This window comes from Odocoileus virginianus, chromosome 9 (assembly GCF_023699985.2).
Source record: "Odocoileus virginianus isolate 20LAN1187 ecotype Illinois chromosome 9, Ovbor_1.2, whole genome shotgun sequence".
In the NCBI taxonomy this organism is placed as follows: domain Eukaryota; kingdom Metazoa; phylum Chordata; class Mammalia; order Artiodactyla; family Cervidae; genus Odocoileus; species Odocoileus virginianus.
Window position 1 is genome coordinate 50,844,226 of NC_069682.1, and position 24,923 is coordinate 50,869,148.

The 24,923-nt window shown below is 60.0% G+C and overlaps 2 protein-coding genes across 4 annotated transcripts; one reads left to right on the forward strand and one right to left on the reverse strand.

The window, feature by feature from the left end:
* Positions 1-542: 542 nt before the first annotated feature.
* CABLES2 (Cdk5 and Abl enzyme substrate 2) lies at positions 543-11,223 on the forward strand. Of its 2 annotated transcripts, XM_020901104.2 has the most exons (10): positions 547-975; positions 5,295-5,366; positions 5,466-5,558; positions 6,669-6,746; positions 7,015-7,123; positions 7,509-7,674; positions 8,024-8,127; positions 8,243-8,349; positions 8,764-8,968; positions 9,088-11,223. In XM_020901104.2, exons 1-10 carry the CDS (start codon positions 587-589, stop codon positions 9,226-9,228), a joined length of 1,464 nt encoding a protein of 487 aa, XP_020756763.2. In that variant the 5' UTR covers positions 547-586; the 3' UTR covers positions 9,229-11,223. The 2 variants fall into 2 exon arrangements, with proteins under 2 accessions (XP_070328544.1, XP_020756763.2); XM_070472443.1 differs by lacking the exon at positions 9,088-11,223 and having other exon boundaries at positions 543-975; positions 8,739-8,962.
* Positions 11,224-11,328: 105 nt separating this feature from the next.
* On the reverse strand, positions 11,329-12,644 carry RPS21 (ribosomal protein S21). Of its 2 annotated transcripts, none has more exons than XR_011489553.1 (6): positions 12,537-12,644; positions 12,229-12,291; positions 12,086-12,149; positions 11,798-11,947; positions 11,471-11,526; positions 11,329-11,390 (listed from the first exon to the last, which is right to left on the reverse strand). XR_011489553.1 is itself a non-coding variant. In XM_020901110.2 (6 exons), the coding sequence occupies exons 2-6, from the start codon at positions 12,276-12,278 to the stop codon at positions 11,381-11,383; spliced, it is 252 nt and encodes an 83-aa protein (XP_020756769.1). In that variant the 5' UTR covers positions 12,279-12,291; positions 12,537-12,640; the 3' UTR covers positions 11,329-11,380. The 2 variants fall into 2 exon arrangements, 1 of the variants encoding a protein (XP_020756769.1); XM_020901110.2 differs by having other exon boundaries at positions 11,876-11,947; positions 12,537-12,640.
* Positions 12,645-24,923: the final 12,279 nt, after the last annotated feature.

Sequence of the window (24,923 nt, forward strand, 5' to 3'; positions counted from 1 at the left end):
GGCTCAAGCTCCAGCATCACCCTGCCTGCCACTCCAGGCAGGTGCCTTCTCCCCTCCGGCCCACGGTCTTCAGTCGCTGGAGACCAGGTGGCATCGACGGTCATTCTTGGAGCTCCTCCAGGGGCCGCCCAGACCTCTGATGCCGGTTGCCACAGCTCCAGTCCTGCACCTCAGCCCCACCCCCCGCAAAGACACACACCCTGAGAGGGGAAGTGGAGCCTAAAGACAGGCTCGACGGAGGCTGACCACGAATGCCGCAGCCCAGCAAAAGGAATAGGGCTCTGGAGTCCCGGGGCCGCGACATCCGAGCCGGGGACTCGAACACGCGTCGACGCCGCCACTCGCCCCGAGTCAGGCCTCGCGGGCCCAGACACAGACTGACTCGCGGGTCCTGGCTCCCCAGGGCACCATGAGAACAGCCTCTAGGACCCAGGGGAGCGGCCCCCCCACGCCCCCGCGCTGGCCAATGGACGGGCGCGATGGCGATATATTTGCATGCGGGCGCGCCCCGGCCAATCGGCGGCGGGCCCGGGCGCGTGCGCGAGCGGGCGGGCGGCGGCCGGCGGGCGGCGGGCTCAGTCGGAGGATGGCCGCAGCCGCGGCGGGTGGAGCGCCGGGCACGTCCCCCGGCCCCGCCGCCAGGGCAGCGCCACAGGCGCTGCGGAGGCGCGGGGATTCGCGGCGCCGCCAGGCCGCGCTCTTCTTCCTCAACAACATCTCCCTGGACGGGCGGCCCCCGACCCTGGGCCCCGGGGGCGAAAAGCCCCCGCCGCCGCCGCCACCGCCCACCGAGACGCGCGAGCCTCCGGCGCCGCCGCCTCCTCCGCCGCCGCCGCCGCCCGCGCCCCCCGCCGGCCTGCCCCTGCCTGGACCCGGAGGCAGGACCTCAGCGCCCCAGAGCCTGCTCAGCCCCGCTCCCGCGCCCACCGGCTTGGGCCTCGGCCTCGGCCTGGGCCTGGACGGGCAGCGCCAAAGGTGAGTGCGACCCAGGTCACCTGGAGTCTGGGGGCGGCGGAGTGGCCCGAGGCTGGGTCAGCGCGGGGGTCGGGGTCACCTGGCAGTCACCCAGGGTTCAGGGTTGGGGTCACTGGGCTCCGGGTCAGTGGAGTGGCCCTGGCAGAGGTTGAGGTGGCCTAGGGGCCTGGCAGCCCAGGACATAGGGTCGGAGTGACGTGGGGCCATCAGCTCAGTGGGCAGAACGGCGAGGTGGCCGTGGGCTGGCTCAGTGCATAACATGGGGCTGAGGTGACCTACGGAAAACCAGGATCAGCCCGTGATACAGGGCTGGAGTGACCTATCAGCATAGGACTTGGAGATCAGGAGGTGACCCTGATCCTCTGTGAGCCCCAGACACATGTTGGGGTGTCCTGGGCCCTGTCAGTGAGGGACAGAGACTTAGGGTGTCCTGGGTCTTACCAAACCCAGAAGGGAGTCTTGCCTGGGCCCTTCCCCAGCCTAAGGTGTCAGAGTCAAGGGTCTTCTGGGATCTGTCAGTTCCCTTTACATGGATGTTAGGGTTTCCTTGGGCCTTATTGATCCCCAGACTTAAGGGTTATGGTCGTCTTAATCCTGCCACCCCTGAATACAGGGTCAGGGTTCCCTCAACCCTTGTCAGCCCCCAGACATGGAGCCCTGTCCGGTCCAGACACACACACCCCTCCCCCACCCATTTTATCAGTTCACTGGACACAGGGACTCACAAACGTCCACCATACGTTCCCCTTTGTTCTTTGAACTGGGCAAACCCCCCTGTGGGCCAAGGGTCTTCCCTGCACTGTGACCTCTCCCCAGAGTCTCCCACAGCCGGCCAGACTCCCAGCCCACAGCCGCTGGTCCCTGGAGCTCCCCCATCACCCTCTCCTCCTTTCTCCTCTCTGAGCTCAGCGTCCCTGGGTCCGTCACATCCCAGGTCGCAGGCACTTCCCCTGCCCCTCGCCCATCTCAGAGCCTCCCCGACCCCGAGCCCTGCCCCTCTAGTCTGTGCCCCCTGCCCACATGTGTGGCTGCCGGACACCCCACTTCCTTCCCCCAGAGACCCTTTCACGGGCCCTGGAGGTGTGCAGAGTCCCGCAGCTCGTGCTGCACATGGGTGGGCCAAGACCTTGAACTCACCGCAGTCCCCTGCTGTTCAGAGGCTCTTCTTACCTGGAGGTCATGACGGCTGCACTGGCTGTTGTTGCCTCGCAGCCCTGGTCCTCAGGCAGTTCCAGGTGATGGGTTCTTCTGAGGGACTTCGGCTGGGAGGTGGAGGCCAGGGTATGGTGCTTGTGGCTAAATTCCTTGACTCTACATTTGGAGTCCTTCTGAGTGGCCCTGAGGCCACTATCACACTACGTAGGTAGACTTCAGCAAGAGCTGCATCTGCACAGGCTAAGAAGCCTGATCCTGTCCACAGAGCCTCGCCAGGGCTCTGACGGGAGCCGAGGGGCTGGTTGGGACAGAGTGGTCTGTTTGTCCCAAAAGTGGCAGTAAGTGTACCATGTACCCAGGGAGATGGGGCTGCTTACCCAATGGGACTGAGAGGAGAAAACACGGTTTTCTTGGTGGAAGTCAGCCCACTTTAAAACAGCCCCAAAGCCTGTTGTCCTCGGTTAGCAGACTCTCCCACAAAGTGGTCCTGTCTCCTGGCGGCCCTCAACCCAAGGACAGTTCCCTGGTCACACCAGGTCTCCTTCAAGCCACTCTAGGGCAGAGCGGCACGGCCGTCCGCTGTGTGAGGCCCTCCCTCTCGCTTGGCCTTCACATCCCCGGTCGGATGTCCTTCCTGCCCTTCAGGCCGTACCTGCCCACGAAGACTCTGCCCCGCCTTGGTTTCTGCTCCCGAGCCCAGGGCCCTGCCCTTGGGTCTGACGGATGGAGAGCTCCTGGGGTGGGCGCTGTCCGTTTCTCTGTGCTCTGGGGGTCCAGAGGCAGGGCCGTGGATAGCCGCTGCTGAGTGTGGGAGGGTGGCTGGCCTAGCGAAGTGGGCTGCCATCTACTGGCTGTGGGCTTCAAGGGACACTTGTTCTGGGCATGGAGAGAGTTCTGAGGGTCTTTTCTCAAAGTCTGTGTCATGAGAGGGGTGGTCTGAGCCAGGCTCTGGGAACAGACCTGGTTGGAATTCTGACTTCACTGCTCGTGAGCTCTGTGACTTGGAGCAGGTGGCACCGCCTCTCTGCGCCTCAGTTTGCTTCCCTGTGAAATGGGTTTGTGTTAAGTACTACCTGCCAGAGGGGCTGTTGCGAAATCAGATGGATGGCCAGGCTCAGCAAGGGTGGCTTGGCAAGACCAGGGCCAGGGAATGGAGACTCTTGTTACATCCAGGTTGTCCAGGGCATGCTTACAGTCTGGTGTGGCTTTTTTGCTGAGCCAGGGAGTGAATCCTCAGAACCCTTATCTTCTTCCCTCGAACTTCAGACTCCCTAGAATTTTCTTTTCATATCAACACCATAGTCACTTAACACTTGGCAGGTTCCGGGCTTCCCCAGCTGGTCAGAAGCGGGCTTTCAGGTGCTCCACCTGCCCCACCAGGCCACTGTGCCCTCCTCCTCCGCCACCGCTTTGCACTCCCCTCCCCTGTGGAAAGCCTGGCAGCTTCATGCAATAGCAGGGTTCCCTCTGGCAATCTTGTAAAGCCTCCCCCCAGCAGGGCTCTTGGCTTCCCTCAGGCTGCGGGCCTCTCCTCTGGAGCGAGAGGGTGGAGGGAGGCAGGAAGGCAGCAGCCCCTCACTTGGCCGGCCTGTTCTGTGCTCAAAATTTGCAGTGCCATTGTCAGCGCTATCCTTGTCTCTGCACCCAGACACCGGCCAGGTTCAGGAAAAGAGCCCTGAGAACACAGAGCGGCCTTGATTCCAGCGCCCCTGCTGTGGTCAGGAGGGCAGCAGGTGGAAGAGTCTGGTGGTGGAGGCTGGTGCTCAGAGCTCGTGGGATGCAGCTCCCAGGCCCGCCTGCACCGGCTCTGTGCCTCAGTTTGGCCCCTGTACACTGAGGGCTGTGAGGACTGACTTGATATGTAAGATGCTTAAAACAAGGAAAGATAAAAGGAGACAACAGTGAAGACAGCGGTGCACAAAACCAGCTGGGCTCAGGTGCTCAGCTTGCTGAGGGGAGAGGCCTCTCCTGCAGGGACCCGAGACCAGCAGGAGGAGCCAGGTCAGAGGCCAAGCAGCCTCTAGGCTTTGGGGTGTGTGCGCTGATTGTACCCCCAAGGGCCCATGGCATCTGCCAGGCGCCTCCATGGAGACCGCCGCTGGCCCAGGCCCTGTCAGTGAGGTCCCAGGTGTGCAGGAGCCATTGGGCCTCACCTGGGAAATTACCTGAGGAAGACAGCCTGAGAAAGCCACGCGGGACTGCTCCTGGGGCCTCTGAGCCCGCCCGTGGGATGCAATGCACACACCTCCCCAGGGATGGTCCAGTCTCCACTGGGCCGGCTTTGCTTCCCGGCTCGGTCCTTCCTGCATGTCCACCTCCAGCAGGGCACCATCTCAGGGCAGGGCAGGTCCTGCCTAGTCACCGACTGTGGGTCAGTGCTTACCCAGCCCCTACCTGGGGCATTCCCGGTTGCTGGGCAACAGGCAGGAATGGACAGTCCCTGAGACTCGGTCCTAGGATCACGGGTGATGCCAGGGCTGCTGCCCATGGGAGGATGAGGGCCACATGAGAGCTGAGCATCCAGTTGAGGGGGATGTAGCCATGGGAGGACCTGGAGAAGGAGGGTCCAGATGGAGAGAACAACCCCGGTGAGGGCCCTGAGGCAGGGGAAGGGCTGGCACAGGAGTGGGGGGCGGTGAGGGTGGCCTGGCTGAGGGGGAAGTGCTCCTGGGTGTCCCTGGCTGGGGACTGAGCAAGCTGTGTCAGTGCTAATGGTAGCGCCACACACCAAGATGGGCAGAGTGGGTTGGCAGGGCCTGTGCTCGCCTGCCCTTCAGCCCTGCAGAGCCACCGCCAGGCCCCCATGTCCCCTTCCCTGGCTTCCACTAGATCCCTTCCGGAAGCACTTCCGCCTGCAGCCTGCTGTGGGCACGCATGATCTGTCTCACCCCATTCCTAGGCCCGAGGGAGCTCTCGGGACCCCTAGGCTGAGCTTTGAGAGGCGGCGGGCAGACCAGGGCACGCCCAGCCTTTCCTCTCAGCACTACGCCCCACCTCAGGCTCTTCTGGACTCGGGTGACCCTGCCCAGCACTCAGGTCTGCTTGCAGACCTGCTTCTGGCCCATGGCCTGGGCCCCCTCCCCGAGAACAGAGCCCAGTACCGAGGCAGCCTGGGGTTGCCCCCTGAGGCCCCGCACCCTGGGGCTCTTCTGTCCTCCTCACAGAAGGCGCGTGGCGTCCCAACGCTGCTCCCTCGAGTTTCTGGAAGACACAGTGGGATGTCCCTCGGGTCAAAGGTAAGGAGCCCGCCTGTGTCCCCCACCTGTGTCCCCCACCTCTCTCCTGGGGCCAAGATGGGTCTAGGAGGGGCAGAGTGACCTGCTTTTCACCTGCAGAACCAAACACATATCAGGATCACCGAGACACAAAGGCCTGAAGAAGACACATTTCATCAAGAACATGCGGCAGTACGACACCAGGAACAGCAGGTACAGGCGCACGGCCCACCATGTCCTCCCTCCAGCCCCGTGGGACCTCGTCCTGCCTATGTCAGCAGCCCTGTCTTCCCTCAGCTCAGGAGACTTATCCCCACAGCCCGTCCCTTGTCCCCTTGGAAGTGGTCCCTCCTTCCCTCCCACCCATCTCCGTTCATATTCCCTGAGCGCCAAGGTCCACAGAACACCCTGGGCGAGGGGCCGCCCAGTAGACTCTGGTCTTGAGTAGAAATGCTGAACATTGAGAACACAGTGGAGAGAAGGAAACCCAGAGGGCACCCTGAGCCGGGCGCACGGCCCTCGGAGGCCCTGTGTGGGAGACACCTGGTCCCTGGTGCCCCATGTCCCTCATGCCCCACCCTCCTGGCCCTGAGGCCATTGTCTGACCCTGAGCAACCCCTTCCTGCTGGAGGCTGTGCCCAGGTACCCACCAGGTAGCCCTACTTGGGGAGTGCTGAGTCTTCCCCCTCGTGGCCATAGCTCAGACAGTCCAGGACCCCCAACACTGTCCCCATGACGGGCTCCGTCTGGTGCTTAGAAGCAGGCCCCAGGCCGACTGAGTGCTAGCCTGGCCAGGAAAGGGGTCTCCTACCATTGTCCTCCCTGCTGGACTGGGGCTGGGCCAGGCAGAGCAGTGCCCAGAGGGAGGAAAGGCCAGCCTTCCTGCCATGTGCCCCACATAGGGCCCCTCTCGGGCCACTTTGGCTCGGGGCATGGAACTTGGGGCTTCCTGATGTTCTTAGGCTCCTGTCTTCCTGGGATGCCTAGGGACTGGCTCCTTCAACCAGCCAGTCCTCAGGGACATGCCTCTGCTCTCCTGCACAGCCTGTTCTCTCCTGGATGACCTGGCCTCCGGCTTCCACCCTGCCTGCAGTGTTGTGCATCATGTGGAAGGGCCGCACTCACTGAGGGGATGATACATAACACCCTTCTTAAACTAGAAAAACTGGCGAAAGCTGGGCAGCCAGATGGACCAACCCTGGCCACTGGACCCCCTTAGCTGGGCGTCCCCTGACCCCTGGGACAAAGCCCAGTCCTAATCCTGGTGGGAAGGGGTCTCCTGGGAAATGCCAGCTGCCCTATTCTGACCCGTCCCTCCTGCAGGATTGTGCTGATCTGCGCCAGACGGTCTCTGTGCGCGGCCTTCTCAGTCCTGCCATATGGAGAAGGCCTGCGAGTCAGGTGAGCGGCTAACCCCCACCCAGCAGGGGCTCCACACCCTCGCAGCTTCACCCAGGGGCCAGCAGACCAGCTTCTGCTGAAACTTGTCAGGGACTCCAAAGGCCCTGTGGGTCCTGGTTCTCTGGGAGATGCAGCTAGACATGGGTACCTGGGACATTCCCGCTCAAGGGTACGGAGGTGGGGGTGCTGCCAGCCTCGGGCTCAGCTCCCAGTCTGTGCGAGGTCGGCAGTGGGGAGTGGCAGCTGTGTACCATCCTATGCGTTGCAGTGACCTGAGAGTGGACAGCCAGAAGCAGAGGCACCCATCTGGCGGCGTTTCTGTGTCTTCCGAGATGGTCTTCCAGTTGGAAGGCGTTGAGCTGGGGGCAGATGGAAAGGTGGGAGCCGGCGCTATACTTGGTGGGGGCACAGGGCTTATGCATGTCTTCCGGGAAAGTAGACTCAAAGATGTGTTTGACTGAAATCCTCTTAAGTGTGAGGTCCCGTGGGAGGAGGCCACACAGCCTGTGCAGATGGTCTGCTGGCCTTGTGGGGCTGGGTGACAAGATCGGCTCTAGTGGTGAGAGTGAGGGGCTCAGGACTCCTGGGCTGGGAGAAGTTCCAGCTGCAGATCCCAGTGAAGGATGGGGCATTCTGGAACCTCCGAGGGAGTGAGCAGCATCAGTCCTGGGCAGTGGGAGCTGTGGCAGCCGGGAGGGAGCTTACTGGACCTCTGGTCTTGGACGGGGCAGCAGGGTTGAACCCAATGCACTGCCTTTCCAGGTTGTTTCTTACGCCAAGTTCCTGTACCCCACCAACGCCCTGGTCACGCTCAAGCCCGACAGCCACGGCCCAACGCCTCAGCCCCGCCCCAGTGTGCCCCGCACTCTGCTGGGGTCCCGATGCAAACCCATCCCACCCAGGGCAGCGCCAGCCAGCTCGGAGCTAGGTAGCCAAGGGCCCTGACCAGGGGCAGGGCAGGTGGCCCCGGTGTCACATCCCAGCCCATGGTCCTTAGTCCAGGCTTGGGGAGCAGGCTGGCCATGACCTCTCAGGAGAGTGGGGCCCCCACCAGTGGCTCCAGGGGTCCTTCACCATCAGGACACCCTTCCTCCCATCCAGCCCCAGGAGAGAGGCCCACACCTGGAGCCCCTGCACCCCGCTCTCCTTGTCCCACAATGACGCCCTCCACCCAGCTGCTCCCTGGCGCTGACAGGTGCTACCCCAGGCTGGGGTTGGCATGACCACTGACCCAAGCTCCAGGCTCGTGGTGGGTCAGGGCTGCCCTCTGCCCACAGGGGCCGATGTGGGGGATGCCCTGGAGTACAACCCCAACCTGCTGGATGACCCTCAGTGGCCCTGCGGCAAGCACAAGCGTGTGCTCATCTTCGCGTCCTACATGGTAGGGGCGTCGCCCCGGGGGCGGCTGAGGGGTTGGCACTGAGGGGGCGTGCAGCCACCTCCCCTGGCCAGGCGGGTGCCCCCAAGCTGCATGGGGATGGTCTTCTCTGCTGCAGACCACGGTGATTGAGTACGTGAAGCCCTCCGACCTCAAGAAGGACATGAACGAGACCTTCCGGGAGAAATTCCCCCACATCAGGCTGACACTGAGCAAGATCAGGAGGTGAGGAGCCCTTGGTCGTCCCCAAGTCTGCGGTGTCCCTATGCCCACAGCCCAGCCAGCTCAGCCCTTCTCTCCCATTCCCCATGGAGTCCTGAGCTAGAGAAACCCAAGGCACCCCTCCTCAGCCCACCCTCCTGCTGTCCAGCCCGACCAATCCTGGCAGCTCCCTGCCACCTCCTTGGTCAGGTGTCTTATTCCTGCCCGCACCTGTGGGGGCCCCCACACCAGCACCCACAGCCCCTAAGCCGGCCACTGACCATCCCCACCTGATGGGTAGGAGGTCAAGGCCCCACACAAGCCGCCCACACATCCCTGGTGCTGGGCCGTGCCCTCTGGGAGGAAAGGGTGCTTTTCCCGGGGCCCAAAGACACACCCCCCCATCCCCACAGTCTGTGGCTCCGTGTAAACCCGCAGTTTGAAACGAGAGATGCGGAACCTGTCCGAGGAGTGTGGCTTGGAGCCTGTGACCGTGTCCATGGCCTATGTGTACTTCGAGAAGCTGGTGTTGCAGGGTAAGCTCAACAAGCAGAACCGCAAGCTCTGCGCCGGCGCCTGCGTGCTGCTGGCCGCCAAGATCAGCAGCGACCTGCGCAAGAGCGACGTGAAGCAGCTCATCGACGTGAGTACGGGCCCGCCCCCGCCCCCAACCTGCCGGGTCTCAGAGGAGGGCCTCGCCCCCAGCCCGGCCCAGACCCTGAGGAGGGGCCCAGCTCAACCCCTCTTTCTTCCTGGACGCAGAAGTTGGAAGAAAGGTTTCGGTTCAACCGACGGGATCTCATCGGCTTTGAGTTCACGGTGCTCGTGGCCTTGGAGCTCGCTCTCTACCTTCCTGAGAACCAGGTGTTACCTCATTACAGACGCCTCACGCAGCAGTTCTAGCCGGCCGGCCTCCTTGGGCGCCTTTCCAGGCTGGTGTGTGGCCGCGACCCCTCCACACCCTGGCTTCCATTCCTAAGCACACCACACCGCCACGGTACTTTGAGAGCCCTTCTGCGTTCCTCTGAACAGACCTGGGTTCTGTCAGTGCTTCTTATTTTCCTGTGCCCACAACTGCTCTGGCACCAGGACTTTGGTTTCCTGCGCCCAGTGGTGAATCCACCATGGTTCTCCTCTTCGCGTCACCCAGCCTCCTGCTGCTGTCGGAGCCACCACACTGGTGTCTCACGGAGGCCTGGGTTTCCAGACCCCACTGCAGACGCTGGGTTGTTGGACTTAACCCATTGGAGCATTAATCTCGGCTATTTGGGGTTTTCGGAGGTGGAGACAGCACTGTGGAACCCCCCACCCCCTCAGCCCAGCTCCTCTCCCAGCCCAGCCCAGCCCAGGTGGGTGTCTGTCCACCTCCCCATATCCACAAGCAGAGTTCTACGTCAGCCTAAGCCAACGAGGACAGACTCCTGGTTAGTTGTGATCTCATTTTTTACTCTCGGACCTCTGTTCTTCCAAGGATCGCGTCACTGTGAAGTCCTGAGGGCCCGGGTGGCACACACCCCAGCTGGCCTCTCCATGGAACCAGTCCACACCACGCAGGGATGTCTCACCGGAAAACCCCACTTGCCCATGACACCCAGGACCTTCAGAATGACTGGATTGCTGATTCTTGATTTTCCTAAGCAATATTGTGGGGGAAAATGTATTTATTATCATTTAGGATTTGGTTCTGTTGGTCTTTTTCTAAGGGAACAAAAACTAGCTGAGGATGTGACCTGAACCACACCTGATTCTCAAGTGGGGAGGAAGACAGACCACTTCAACCATCCTGCTCACAAGGGTAAAGGCTCTGCCTTCTTCCTCCCAGGCAGGAAGTGAAAGCCACCTTGGCCAGAGCAGTGGTCACACCAGGCAGACCCCAAGGGCTGGTCGTTGTCCAGGGCAGGCCTGTGTCCAGCTTGCCCGCCTCACCAGGCTTCATGTTACCCAGTTCTTCCACTTGCCTCCACACCATAAACACTGAAGACCTAGGACTGGAGCTTCTCCTTCATCAGCCAGCTGCTCTCAGAAAGGACCGTGTTGGCTGGGCCATCAAGCTGCTTCCCACTGTGGTCCCAAGAACCTGTCACTGGAGGGGCGCTGGGGCAGCCCCACGCTGCATCCTGCCCATGTGGACTGGACCTTCTGCAGAAGAGATGCCAGCCCTCATCAGCGCTTTCTACCACCAGTAGCTCAGCAAGATCCCAGCCCAGGAGGGCACAGGGACCCCAACAGGGGCACAGGACAGCTGCCCCACCCCACTCGCTGCTCTTCTTCCTTGGTCACTCACTTAGGTCCCGGGGGACTGCAGGATGGAGCTTGAAGCTCAACTCTGTACCCAACCTTATTTATCAAGGAGTGCTTCTTTCCTGTCCTCCCCTCAGAACACCCCCAAACTCTGATGTGCACCAAGGGGGCTTGAAGGATGAAGCTGCTAGGCCCCAGGCAACCCTGGAAGGTGTCAATTGTCTCAAGGACACTCCTGTTACAGGCACCTAAAGGGACCAGCTTCCAAAATGTACCTGCTGGTTTACAGTTAGCTTTGAGGAACACATCTTGAGAATTTCCGTACAGATGTTAGAATGGCAGTACAGTGTTTATAGTGAGAACTAGTCGTTCACCAGGCCCTGTAACCTTCCCTTTAGAGTGTTGTGTCCTTGTTAATGTCAAGAGCTGCCACTGTGTGGTACTCAAGTGAAGCCAGTATTTAAGGCATTAAACGTCAGCCTGAACTGTCACCCCAGACACCTGTGTCCAAGGGCCTGGGGCTACTCCCTCAGTGCCTGGGAGGCACCATAGACTTAATGTGTGCTAAGTGGCTGTCTGACCTCACTGTCAAGTGTCAAGGATCTGTTTGCAAAAAGTAATGTTATTTGTGCTTTAAGTAAAAATTTGGTTTTGCAACGCGTGTCATAGGCTGTCTTTCAGCTATCACCCCCAACACTCCAGAACCCCCAAGAGCCCACCCACCCCCCCTTTGGCCACCAAAAACGCACAGAATGAAGCAAATAGGTTTTCACTTTATTTATCACAAATATTCCGTATCCGGGATCCTCTTCAGTTAGAAGTTCCTGGAACAAAAAAAGAACAACATTAAAACCTGGTTTCTGAAGCATCCTGGGCCCTAATGCCCAAACTCCAGTCCTCTTACTTTGAGACGATGCCGTCAGCCTTGGCCAGCCGGAGAATGGAGTCATCTGACTCACCCTAGGGGAGAAAGCACATTGAGACCAGCTGCCCTTCTGGCCTGAAATCCCGCCCAGCTGCCCACCAGATGGACCAAGTGGAGACTAGCTAGCAACAGGCAGTGGGGGACAGGGTCTCAAGGAGGTCCCTGTGACAACTGGAGAGCTCGGAGGTTTTCCAAGGTAAGGGGGCCCCTTTCCTGGATCCTGAGCATCCTATTTCTACCCCCAGGAAGAGGCTGGCAACCAGCACAATCTGATCCAACAGGCTCCGGTCCATTTCGCCAACAAACCCGCTCAGGCCTCAGCGAGGGGGACGCTATTCCGGTTCAAAAGCCCACCAGGTAAGCGCGGGGCCCCAAGACACACACCATCCTGCGAATGGCCCCGCAGATAGCGTAGGTTTTAAACTGGCCGTTGAACCTGCCTGTCACCTTGTCAACCTAAAAATTGAGAAAAGGAGTCGTAAAGAGGTGCCCAAGCACCTTCGGGTCGAAACCTGAGGTTTGGGAATCAACGTGTAAGTCCGCCCGACCTCGCCCCCTCACCCAGCAGGTAGGCCCTGCGGCTGCCCGGCTCACCTCAGCCACGTTCATCTGGATGGACGCGTGGTCCTTGGCGCCGATGATACGGTTGCTGGCGGAGCTGCGGGGGGAGCGCAGTGAGCGGGGAGATGTAGACTGGGGATGGAGGGGGTTTAGGGGTAGGAGAGAGGAACACTCACCATTTCCGCGGCACATACAGGTCCACGAACTCACCGGCGTCGTTCTGCATGTTGAGCTAGCGTCTGCGGGACCCCAAGGCGGCTTCGTAAGGGCGGGTCGTGTTCGCGCGCCCCTGCCCACCCAGCCCCGACCACCGCGCGCCTGGGTATGTTACCGTCCCGATCCCGGGCCCAGCGCCGTACCCCCACCCCCCGACCCCGGACCCTAAAGCCGTTCTCCTGCACTGACCCAAGACCCGTGCCATCCTCCCTCCCGACCTCGGGCCCCGCGCCGTCCCCCTTGCCCGGACGCCAGCCTCGCAGCCCACCTGATGGCACCACGATGAGCGCGAGCGCAGAAAGGAAGCACCGCTTTCCCCCGGCAGCGCTATTGGCGGACGGGGCGGGGCCACGACGAGTACTTCCGGGTCCTGCGCCCCGCCGCGAGTTTGCGCAGAGAGAGAGAGCGCGCGCTCGCGGTCCGCCGTTATGACGCATTTCCGCTTCCGGTGGGCGGAAACCGGGCGTCCCAGGAATCTGGGCGGGTGGCTGGTGCAAACTTGCAAGACCGCAGGTTGGCGCGTTTTCGCAGCGGTGGTTTTCGCCCCCGTGGGCGATTACCGCCGCCGGGATCGGCCGGGCCAGAGGCCTCCCAAGCAGGACCCGACCCAGGTGGGAGGGCTGGAGCGCTGACACCAGCCTGGTTGTCAGCACGTGGGAGCTGCAGACCGCCCCGGGGGTCTTACCCCAGGGCTAAGCCAAGCACCGCGAAGATGGACACAGAACGGGCGCCGCTGGTTATAAGAGCAAGAGCGAGCCCTGGGTTCCTGAGAGAGGAGTGGCAGGGCTGGGGTGACGGGCTCCTCCCCAAAGTGGGACTTAACTGCCCCAGAAACCGGGGTCTGAGCTAGAAAGGAGCTCGGCCACGCCTCGTGGCGGAGCCAGGTCAAACCCGCACAGCGGGTGCTCAGCACTATCCGGGCCCTGCAGGACCCTTCCGCCACATCAGTCCCACTCCATCCTCCCCAGAGCACTCTATGCCAGGCCGTCCCTGGTGCGAGGGTCTGTTAATGAAGAAACTAGAAAAACTCCAGGCTGCAGAGCTAACTCCAGAGCCCCCCGTCCCACAATCCTGGGATTTTGCCCCGCCGTTTCAGCTGAAACACCCCCTTGAGACTTGATCTTTCAGATGAGAGAGAGGGCCCCTCGGGGATGGACTCCAGAGCTTGTACACCCCGCCGCCCCAGCTGCTCAGGGCCGAGCCCGGCAGTGGAGCTTCCGAAATCCCAATGCCTCTTACTCGGCAAATCCTCCCGGCCCTCTAAGATTGGGCTCCCACCTCACTTCCCCCACTCAAGTCTCCGTGAGGTCACACGGGTGAGGGCTCTCCCAGGGCTGTGTCTGCTCACCTTGTGGCGACTGCAGATGATCCCGGTCGGCCTGGCCTCAAGGTGCCCCATTTGAGTCACTGCCAACTTCTATACAGGTCCGGGAGGATTTAATGTCTGGGCCTGGTCAGGGCTGAGGCTACTCATACCTGGAAACCAGTGTTCGAGTGGGCAGTGTGTTTGCTGTTGCTTCCACTGGGCTCTGGCAGCTGGGCCTCAGGTCACTGAGGCCAGCGCCCTGTAGGAAGGTCATCATTCCCTGTTGGTGTCAGCTGGAGAGATGTGTGCCCTTTCCAGGACCCCCAGCACATGCACGGACATCACGTGTTTATGTTTGTGGTTGTATTATGGACCAGGGTTCTTGTTCTCCCTACATGCGTGTGTGCTAAGTTGCTTCGAACTCTTTGCGACTGCATGGACTGTAACCCTCCAGGCTCCTCTATCCATGGAATTCTCCAGGCGAGAATACTGGAGTGGGTTGCCTCCTCCAGGGAATCTTCCCAACTCAGGTATCAAACCTGGATCTCCTGCATTGGCAGGTGGATTCTTTACCACTAGTATCATCTGGGAAGCCTTTCTTGTCCTCCCTAGTCAATAGAAATTTATATGAGACGAGATAAGAAATTCAGGCAAGGCTTTATCAGGGTTCCTGCTGCAGTAGGAGGGAGTGAAGACAAGTAATAGGTTCCCTTGTTCACTCCATTATATGGGATGAGGGTAGGAGTGGGTCCAGGGATTTGACTGGAGGGGAGCTTCGATGGTTTGCCCATCTCTTTGGTGATTTTGAGTGCAAGGGGCATGCGCTGGTACCCTGCTTTTGCTCCCAGCTCTTTAGAAGGGTCAGTTGGATTTTTAATCTCTTTGTGTCTTGTCCATAGTTTGCTTCACCTGCACATGTAACAAAATCCACTCACACCCCTTAGAATGACTACAATGAATTTGAAAAAATAAGTGTTGAGGCTGTGGAGAAATTGAAATCCTGTGCATTGTTGGTAGGAAGGTAAAATGGTACAGCTGCTGTGGAAAACAGTATAGTGGTTCTTCAAAAACTTAAAAATAGAACTGCCATCTGATCCAACAATTCCACCTCTAGGTTACTTACCCAAAAGAAGGCGGTGTCTTGAAGAGATTTGTACAGCCATGTTCACAGCAGCATTATTCACAATAGTCTGTGATGGAAGCAACCCACGTGTCTATGGGTGGGTGACGGGATAAGCCGGATATGGTCTATGCACACAGTGCAATGTTCATCTTTTATTTTTTAATTTTTTGTTGTTGTTCATCTCTTAAAAGGAGGGAAATTGTGACAAGCATATGGATGAAACTTGAGAAATTATGCTAAGTAAAATAAGCCAGTCACAAACAAGTACAGTGTAATTCCAGTTACACAAGGTGCCTAGAGGAGTCGAATAACAGCGGCCAGGGGCTGGGGGTGAGGGTTAGTATCTAATGGGTGTAGAGCTCCATTCTACAAGGTGAGAAAGTTGTAGAGATGGATGGTGCTGATTGCTGCACAACATTATGAATGTATTTAATACCACTGAACTGCACGCTTGATGGTCAAGGCAGTAAGTTTTATTTATATATATTTTATCACAATAAAAAAACATTTTAAGTACTATAAGACACGCATGGACACACAGAAGACAACACTGTCTCTTCCCGGTGGGGCCAGAGTTCCTCAGGCCAAGTTCTTCAAAAGGAAGCTCTGTGACCCCACCCTCTGGCAGTGAAATCTGTATGAGCCCCTCTTTAAGAAACTGTCTGTTTAAATAAATTTTAAAAATAAGAAGAAACACTGCTGTCCCAGGTCCCACAGACAGAGGAGCGAGTGGTCCCTGAAGGGAGCCAGTTGGGCCCTCCATCAGCAGTGCCCCTGTCACCTGAAGTCGGGGTGGGGGGCGGGGGGCAGCTGCTCAAGCTGGAGGCTGCCGGAGGTCCAGAACTGAGGAGAGGTGTCCCCGCTTGTACTCTCCCCAGCAGCCACTATGGGGCGCCCAAGAGCTGCGTCTAGCCCTGCCGGCATCGCTGGGCGGGGCTCAGGGACGGAGGCTCATCAGTCACTTTCCTGCTGGCTCCAGTGAGCTGGCCACCTCCTTCAGACCTCTGGCCCCCAGCCAAGGGGTGATTTGTTTGCTGAGCTTCCTATGGGGTCTCCAGGTTGGGAAAGGGCTGGAGGCTGGGTGGGATGAAGGGGTTGGGGGCGGGAGGACCTGGCACTTGTAGATACTGTCCTCCTGGGGCAGCCCCCAGGGGCTTAGAGCAGCAGCTGTCGAGCAGGGTGGTCCCCATCAGGATCCCTGAGTACCTCTAGGCCTGCAGAACCTACACCTCTTCCTGCCCCCTTCACCCCCAAATGCTCTAGATCACCCTGCCTTGCAGTATCACATCAGGATGACAGGCTGACCTTGCCCCCTCTTCCTGCCTCTTAGCTGTGTGGCCAGTCGCTTAGCTGTCTCTCCTCCTGGCTGTAAAGTGGGGACAGTGGTAAGAGCACCACCCTGAAGGGTAAACACATCTGGGGAGCTCAGAGTGGACACGGCAGTGAGGGTCCTCAGCAGCCCCACTGTCACCACTAGCATCACTCTCACTCTCATCACCATCATTATTTGGGTGGTTATGCCATGACCCCGGGTCTACACGGCTGTAGAGCTGACTCCTGGGTCAACTTGAAGTCACACTATCACCACCCGCATCTCACACAGGACCTCATTCAGGCTGCCCAGGAGGGTGCCGGTGGCCAGAGGTGTTGGCCGGTGTCTGCGTCCAGCATCCACTGCCCATTCACCTGCACTGTCCTGGGGCCCAGCTCATGGCAGGTAAGTGGGGCTCAGATGCGTGGGACATAGCCTTCCCGGGCAAGGGGCTGAGGGGCTCCTCCCAGAGAAGCTGTGTCTGGGCTGGGTGGGGCTTGGGCAGCCTGACATGCATTGTGTGTGGAGGGGAACCAGCCCCGAAACCAGGAAACCCTCCTTCCGGGCCTGGGCGCGGGCCCAGGGTGAGATACAGGTCAGGGCCAAGGGACAGGATTCTCCCCGTGCAGACCTAGCCAGGAGCTGCAGCCACCAGCTCCTCCTGCCTTCCCTGGTTCCCTGGGAGAAGGTCCAGCTCTGGACAGACCTGCCTCAGAGGGACTCCAGCAGTCCCTTGTGCCACCACCTCCAGCCACAACTCCAAACCGTCCTCTGGTCTCAAGGAAACAGGCGGTTCCGTCTGACTCTTAAGTCTCCCCAGTCTCTGTGAGTTCAAGGGAGGTCCCAGCAGCTGTGCAGCCCCGGCACGTAGGTCTGACCTCAGTGACCTGGGGTGTGGGGCCTTGGGCACTGGTGCTCACAGGCTATCAGGGTCAGGAGCCTGAGAGCATCCAGCCGGTCACCCTTTCTGCTCTATTTTATTTTGTCATTTTATCATTTATTGTTGTTCAGTCGCTCAGTCCTGTCTGACTCTTTGCGAGTCCATGGACTGTAGCATGCCAGGCTTCCCTGTCTTTTACTATCTTCCAGTGTGTGTATGTGTTAGCCTCTCAGAGTGTCCGACTCTTTGCAACCCCAGGAACTGTAGCCCACCAGGCTCCTCTGTCCATGAAATTCTCCAGGCAAGAATACTGGAGTGAGTTGCCGTTTCTTTATCCAGGGGATCTTCCCAATCTGGGGATCAAACCTGGGTCTCCTGCATTCAGATGGATTCTTTATCGTCTGAGCCACCAGGGAAGCCCAGAGTTTGCTCAGACTATTCTGTGTTAGACTTTTTCATTGAGATGTAACCCACACGTGGTGATAAGGAGCACAGACCCTAAGTGCTCCCCACCCCCCTGATTTTTACATCTGCGTTCACCCATGCAGGCAGTGGGTGCTGCACACTGTGCTGGCATTGGGGCAGCATCTGGATGGGCCTCTCCCCTCCCCACCTGGCTCCCAGGAGGCCTTCACGGACCTCTTCCCCAGTTACACGTACAGATATTCTGGAGGTGGGGTGAGGGCCTAAGCTAGGCAGGGCTAAGCTAGGCACCTGGATCCCCACTGACACCCAACAGAGAGCACTATGAGGTCAGAGACACCCAGGAATGTCTTGTCTTCTGGCTCCACCCCTCCCTCGGGGCCGGGCCACAAGGGCTGAGCCAAGGGACAGGAATGGAGGCACTTCCACCCTAGGCATGCACGCGGCAGCCAGCTGGCTCATCCCAGTGGACACGCCACAGGCTCACCACGCTGGCCAGAGGCCAAGACATTCCAGCCAAACTGGGTGGAGTTTCAGGTTCAAAGCAAGAAGGCTGCAAGGCCCACCTTTACTCCTGGGCCAGGCCCTCCAGGGGGACACCAGATTCTATCCCCAGGCTGACCTCTGACCCCACCCAGGTGGCCCCATGTCCACCCTGAGAGGATGTGCAATTATGAGCCCACTGTACAGAGCAGGAACCCGAGGCCAAGGGAGAGGAAGTGGCTCCCCCAGAGTTACAGAGCCAGGGCACAGGGCAGGGCTTGGCCCAGCCTGGGGCTCTGGGGGTGGGGGGGTGAGACATAGTGCAGCCAGAGCAGGGCCTTGGACAGGAGAAGAGGAACCCCCCAACACTGCCCCATGCCCAAGCCCAAAGCTGAGCCCTAAGGAGGGTTAACTCCGAAGCAGAGGTGTGGGGGTCTCTCATCTGCCCGCTGGGGACACCCAGCTGGGGACCTGGAATGGACTAGAGAGGAAGGCCCTCCCTGGGGCCCCTGGTGGTGATGGTCTGCTCGCAGGGCCCAGCCTCTGAGCTCCAGGCAGTGAATGTGTCAGCAGCTGCTGGAACGTGCCCAGAGGCAGAGGTTTGCTGGGCCTGGAGAGTGCAGGTGGAGGGTGAGGGGGAACCCAAATTCCTGCCCCGGTGAGGAGCTTAGCCCAGGCTTGTCTCACTCTGCCCGTCCCCAGCTCCCCCCTCCCTGCCCAGCTCTGCAAGTCCTCTGAGGCCCCAGGATGTCCAGCAGGGCCCAGACAGGAGGTGCCTCTGCCCCCACAAACTATGACCTCATGCAAGTGACTGGGCACGTGGCTGTCCTGTGGCCCCAGGCGAGTCCTGGGCCCAGCAGCGTCCCCAGGGAGCTCCTGGCCCAGTTGTTCACTCACTAAGTCGTGTTTGACCCTTTGCCACCCCATGGACTGCAGCATTCAGCTTCCCTGTCCTTCACTGTCTCCCGGAGCTTGCTCAAACTCATGTCCATTGAGTCAGTGGTGCTATCCAACTATCTCATCTTCTGTCGTCCCATTCTTCTCCTGCCTTCAATCTTTCCCAGCATCAGGGTCTTTTCCAATGAGTTATCTCTTCACGTCATTGCATCAGGTGGCCAAAGTACTGGAGCTTCAGCCTCAGCATCTGTCTTTCCAGTGAATATTCGGGGTTAATTTCCTTTAGGATGGACTGGTTTGATCTTGCTGTTCAGGAGATTCTCAAGGGTCTTCTTCAGCACCACAGTTTGAAAGCATCAGTTCTCCTGGAGAAGAGGACAATAAGCCTCTCATCTCGGGAAGGTCTGGGGCAGTGGGTCTCATCTGGGGATGTTCCTTCCCCACCCTGCCCAGGATACTCAGCAGTACTGGCTGTCCTCACTGGGGGAGGGGAGGGTACTGTGGCCACAATTGGGTGGAGACCAGGGATGCTGATTGAAACCCCACAGCACCCAGGATGGCCCACAGAGAGGCATCCAGCCCAGAACACCAGTGGGGCCTGGTCTAGGACTTTGAAGGGCAATGGCCTCTCTGAAGGGGCCATAGGTCAGATGGCCAGGGAAGGCCTCTCTGAGGAGGGGACATTGTAAGGCAGGGACCAGCCTTGGAAGGTGCCACCCCTTCCCACTGGTCACCCTAGTGCCCAGCAGCCTGTAGAGAGGAGGGCCAGGGGCTCACTCAGTGGTGGGGGTGGGGAGAAGCAGGCCAGGATCTGATGCCAGGCCTGGGGAATTCCAGAAGGCGGAGGGAGGCCTCTCACCACCCCTCCTCCCGGGCTTCTGGCTCCCAGTAGCCCAGGCCACATTCCTCCCCCGGGGTGGGCAGGTGATGGGAGCTCCGAGCATTCCAGTGGAGATGCTGGAGGCCTGAAGGCTGCTGGTACCAGCCTCCCGTGGGGCCCAGGTAACCTCTTGAGGCTCTGCTCCCACTCGGCTTCCTGAGGCTGGGGCCACAGGTCTCACTGAGGACGCTTGGGGTCAGGCGTCCCAGAGAGATGTGAACATAGGTCCAGCCAGGAGCAAGCCCACAGGATAGGGACTGAGCACCTTGCAGATAAGGGCAGGACTTACCAGCCCGGCAGCCTCCTGACTCCTGAACAAAAGACGGGGTCGCAAAAAACAACAACAACAACAAAAGGCCGGGTTGCACAGAGCCTCAGAATCACGGTGCTAGCAACAGGCAGAGTCCACAGAACCCTCTGATGCCCTGTCTCCTGTCTCTAAGACAGACTTTTGTGACCATCAGACCAGGCGCTGGCCAAGCCACCAGCACACAGAGAGGGCTGCTCCCTAAAGCCCCACTAGGTGAGCGGCACAGAGACGTGGTGCTGAGGGCCTAGGGCCAATGATGAGGCGAGAAAACAGGTCCCATTGGCTCTGCGGGCCCAGAGAGGTCGTGCCTCTGACCTGAGGTCACACAGCAAGCCCCAGATGGAGCATAGAGGCCACAGGAGACCAGGCTCCCAAGGAGGGGTGACTCTCAATTCCCACCCACTGGGAAGGCCAGGCACAGACTCCCAGAACCACCCCCCACCCCGAGATGAAGACCGGCTCCCAGGAGACCCACCAGCGCCATGCCCAGCACGAGCCTTCCAAGTCTCGAATGTTTACATTCCTGTAGGAAATACCTCCCCAGAAGAGCCCAGGACGAATGTTCTGTAAATGTTGAAACTTGAGGCAAACAGAGGCCTGAGCTGAGCCCACCCACCACCCTACCTCTCCGTGCGGCAGAGGCCCCGCGGGGGTCTTGAAGGGGACCTCTTGAGCTGCTGCCAGGACAGAGCCCTGGGCGGGCAGATGGGGGTCCAACTGCAGGTTCCCCTATGCCCCCCACCCCTTCCATGGCCTCAAGCCCCCCTTTGTGAAGCTGGGGTGACAGGAGATGGGCTTGGTTGGGGTGTCACTTGCACTTGAAGCTCTGGTGGCCCTGGGGGAGCCCCAGTACGCGGGGGGTTTCGCAGTCAGGCCATGAGGTGTGAGCCATAGGCTGACCTGCGTGTGACCAAGGGCCCCATGTGCGCTCAAGGAAGACAGGGTGAGTCAGTCTGCTGTTTACAGTTGAGTGTCTTGGTTCCCTGCAGTCCTAAACACAAACCCGCACCTCTGTCGTGCTCTCGGGATGCACGGGACCAGCTGGCAAGCACGGGGGCTGTGTGGCTGTGGGTGGTCCGGCACCCAGAGGTGACTCAGCCTCCGCCATCTCCGTCTTTCGGCACCCACTAAGCCGCGCCTCCCCATCCACACCTGGGAGAGGCCAGTGGCCCAGGTGCACCCCAGCTGCCAGCCCCCTGGTTCCAGCAGCTTCTTCAAAGAGCCTGCCTCCCAGGCTTGGTGGTGTGGCAGGTGTGGACCTGCCGGGCACCCGAATGCCTGGACCACCTCCCTCCTGCTCACCCGCTGATGGCATCTGGGCCGGTTCCCCCTTTCAACAGTTATAGAAAGTGCCGCCACAAACATTCATGGAGGAGATTCACATGGACCCATCCCTGGGAGTGGAGCTGTGGACCCACGGGGACACTATGTTTCACCTTTCAGGAAGCACAGGACTGTTCCACACCTACACCATCTGCATCCCCACCAGCAATGTGGGTGCCCCGACTCCCAAAATCCTTGCCCACACTTGTTGCTGTCGGTGTTTTTACTATGCACTGTGGCCCTCAGGCTGCACGAGAGGAACAGGGGCCTGGGCGCCAAGCCCTCACCCCTCTGACCTGCCTGCCCCTATCCCAGGCCTCCAGGCCAATGTGAAGGCAATGGGGCACAGGTGTCCCAGCGTCCAGCCATGACTGCCCAGCACCAGCTCAGCACAGGACACTAAATAACAAAATAATAAGGTGAAATGTAGTAAAATATTACATAGCTGTTGGAGGAAGAAAAGGGGAATGTACCCTGGACATGGGGTCTGTAGGGTAGGCTGAGGACTGGGTAGAAGATTTCTGGTGGAAGGTGTGGTTTGTGCAAAGGTCCTGTGGTGCAAGGGAGCACTTAGCATTTGTACGGAGGCCAGTGAGGCTGGAACACTGCGGGCTCTGAGGTGGTGAGGGGCTGCTCAAGGACCTTGGAGGCTGTGGGGGGTCTGAAGACAGGAGCAACAGGGCAACCTGCCTTTTAAAAGCCACCTGAGGTTACAAGCAGAGGAGGACCCCTTGTTACAGTCACAGCCAGGGGCCTCAGGGTGGGTGAGTTGCAGCCCCTGGGCAGCATCCAAGTCAGGGCTCCCAAGAGCTGTGCCCGGCCCCTCCTGGGAGGAGATGTCACGGGTTTCTGTCAGCCCAGGGCATGTGCCCATCTGGACTGCAGAGGATGGACTGGCTAAGTGCTGCCCCGGGCCTCCTCCCCTTCCCTGGCCTGGGCAGCCAGGCAGCCCTTGCCCAGAGTGTATTCTGGATGGACAGACAGCTGTCAACCCCTCAATGTGTTGTCTCAGGCCCCCTTCCTGGGTCACAGCACTGCCCAAGACTTAGCTTTCCCCAAGAGCCTGCGGGCAAGATGCAGGCCCATGGCAGGGGCTGGCCCCTCGTCTTTCTTTCGTATGGGGAGACATAGGGGGTGGTCTGGGCCAGCCCTGCCCCCTCTGCTCACCCGGTGAGCAGGGTGACAAGAGCCCCTGCCTCCCCCGCTGGCCTAGCGGAATGGCTGCGCCTAGCAGTATGGGCCCTGTCACCACTTGTCCTTCCTTGCCCATGGTCTGGGGCCTCCCCTGGCCACAGCCTCGACATGCAGGCAGTGGACTCTGGTGCCCCCTGGAAAGGTGGACTCCACCTCGACTTGCTGTGTCCCAGGGCCATGTGACAGCTCAGAGGCCCAGGGGAGCTGTGTCATCTGCTGGCCCACTCCCCAGCCCTGCCAGCAAGGGCCACCAAGCGCCCACGGCCAGAGCTTCCAGGTGGCAGACAGGCCAGCGGGCAGGAGGAGCCTCTGTCACCACTGCTGCCGCTGATCTTTGGGGGAGGGGCTAGGGCTGCCCAGAGTAGGGGAGCTCAGCAGATGGAGGGCAGCAGGTGGGAGGAAGAGGGACACCAAGAGACACAGAGAAAAGGAGAGACAGACAGACAGAGGCAGGGAGACAGAGGCAGAGAGAGAGGGTAGCCAGAGTGAGAAACCCAGAGAAGGAGAGAGTCGGGAGAGAGAGATGTGGGGGTGATGGAGGGAGGGATGATGGGCTGGGAAGGGGGCAGGGAGGTTGAATCCCAACAGGTATCCAGATGTGGTGTAGGGACCCCGGTGCCACTCTGGGGAGGGCACTGATGCCAGGCTGGGCCTGCCCAGGGAAGGAGGCAACTTGCTGAAGGCCAGTGACCTGGCCAGTCAAGGCCAGAGCCAGGCTGCAGGCCCCAGACTCTCTCAGGCTGTACCTTGTATAGTTTGGGTGGTACTGGGCGGGGAGGGGTGGTGTAGCTGGCCTCGAATCTTGCAGCTCTTGCCAGGATGGCAGACCCCCAGGGTTTGTCACAGAGCCCCCAACCAGATGTCCCAAAGTTGGCAAGGGGGTCAGGCTTATCTGGCTGCTTTTAGGGGGCTGTAGGCCAGGGGACTAGAGCCATTCAAACCACGCCCCTTGGCCCGGCCTGGGGCTCAGCCCCACATCCCTGCCCTTCCCGTGGGATCAGATTCCTCCTGGGCAGCAAGGCCTTCTGGCCATATAAGGCCGCCTGTGGGCACCTCCTGGAGGAGCTGCAGAGCCCTCACCCTGCGGGAACCAGAGCTTGGCCAGGCCCCCAGGGACCTGGGGGGAGGGGCCTGCTGCAGGTCAGTCCTGAGAGGGAAGAGGTGCAGGGCAGCCCAGGGCCCTAGGTGCCACCCCCTCCTTCTGTGTTGGGGACCCCCTGCCCCTCACCTGCTTCCCCCAGGGCTGCCCAGTCCAGAGTACAGAGCAGGGAGGTGGTGAGCGTGGGGGTGGGGGAGTCCTAGGAGCCAAAGGTCAAATGGGGTAAATAACACTGCAGACACGTTGGCCCCACGGGTGTCCGATGTGGATGCTGCCGTCCTGTGTGGGGGATACAGGGATTGATGTAAGCCTTCCGGGGTCACCCCCCCTGCTCCCCACAGATCTGAGAGCAGGAGGCCTGGACCCCCGATTTTACACCTTAGGAAGGTGCTGGGAGGTGACCCATTGAGGGAGGCACCTGGGCCTGGAGTCTGAAGAGCGACCTCCCTTCTGAACCAGCCCCTTCCTTTGCCCTCTGGATATGATTGGCTCTCCAGGGAGGTCCGGGCCCCCTCCTCAGGGGTTCCTAGGGTGCCCCCCAACTCAGCCCGCCGCTCCCCTGGGGCTGGGGTGGGAGATTTGTGGCTGAGGGTTGCTCCTCAAGCCCAGGGCTGGGTCAGCGGGGCGTCTGGTGAGCCATGGTGGGAAAGATATCGTACAAGGATGCAGACACGGGGGCTATCTCAGACAGCAGCTCCTTCCTCTCCGCAGGCCCTGCCTCTCCTTCCAGCTCACAGACCCCGTGCTGGGAAGGGGTCCCCAGAGCACAGCAGTGGGCTTCTTCTGGGGAACCAGAGGCCCAAGTCTGGTTACAGGGCCCTGCACAGCCTGGAAGGACCTGTGACAGGGTAAACCCCAGAGGCTGTCCTTTATGTGGTGGGCGCTCCCCGGGCACCTCCTCTTCACCAGGCCTGGGGATATGGCAAAATGGACAGGCAAGACACAGGTGTGATTGAATTGAATCTGAGAAAGGGTAGGTGCATATCTGTCTGACCCACTAGAGGCCCAGGAAAGCAGACAAGGGGTTCTGTTGTGTCCTGGGTGGAGGGAATAAGGCCAAAATTCCATGAGACAGAAGGGGAGGGAAGGCTGGAGGCTCAGCCTGATGGCCCAGACAGGCAGCGCATAGCTGGGAGGTTCCTTGGGGCCTGGGGGCTTCAGTGAGGGGTCTGGCTTTTATCCTAAGATAAGCAAAAGGCAGTTTGGGCTGGGAGGAGGAAGACAGGATGAGGCGTGGCAGGGCCCCAGCCCAGCAGGCAGCTGGCACCCATAGCTGTTATCATAAAGGTTCCAGTCCATAAGGTGACTGGTCCGATTCCTCCAGCTCGTGGTGTCCTTCACAAAGCTTGGTGCCCCTATGTCAGCAAGGTGGGGGTTCCCCTACATTCAGCTGGAGACACTGAGGCCGCAGGAGGGGATGTACAA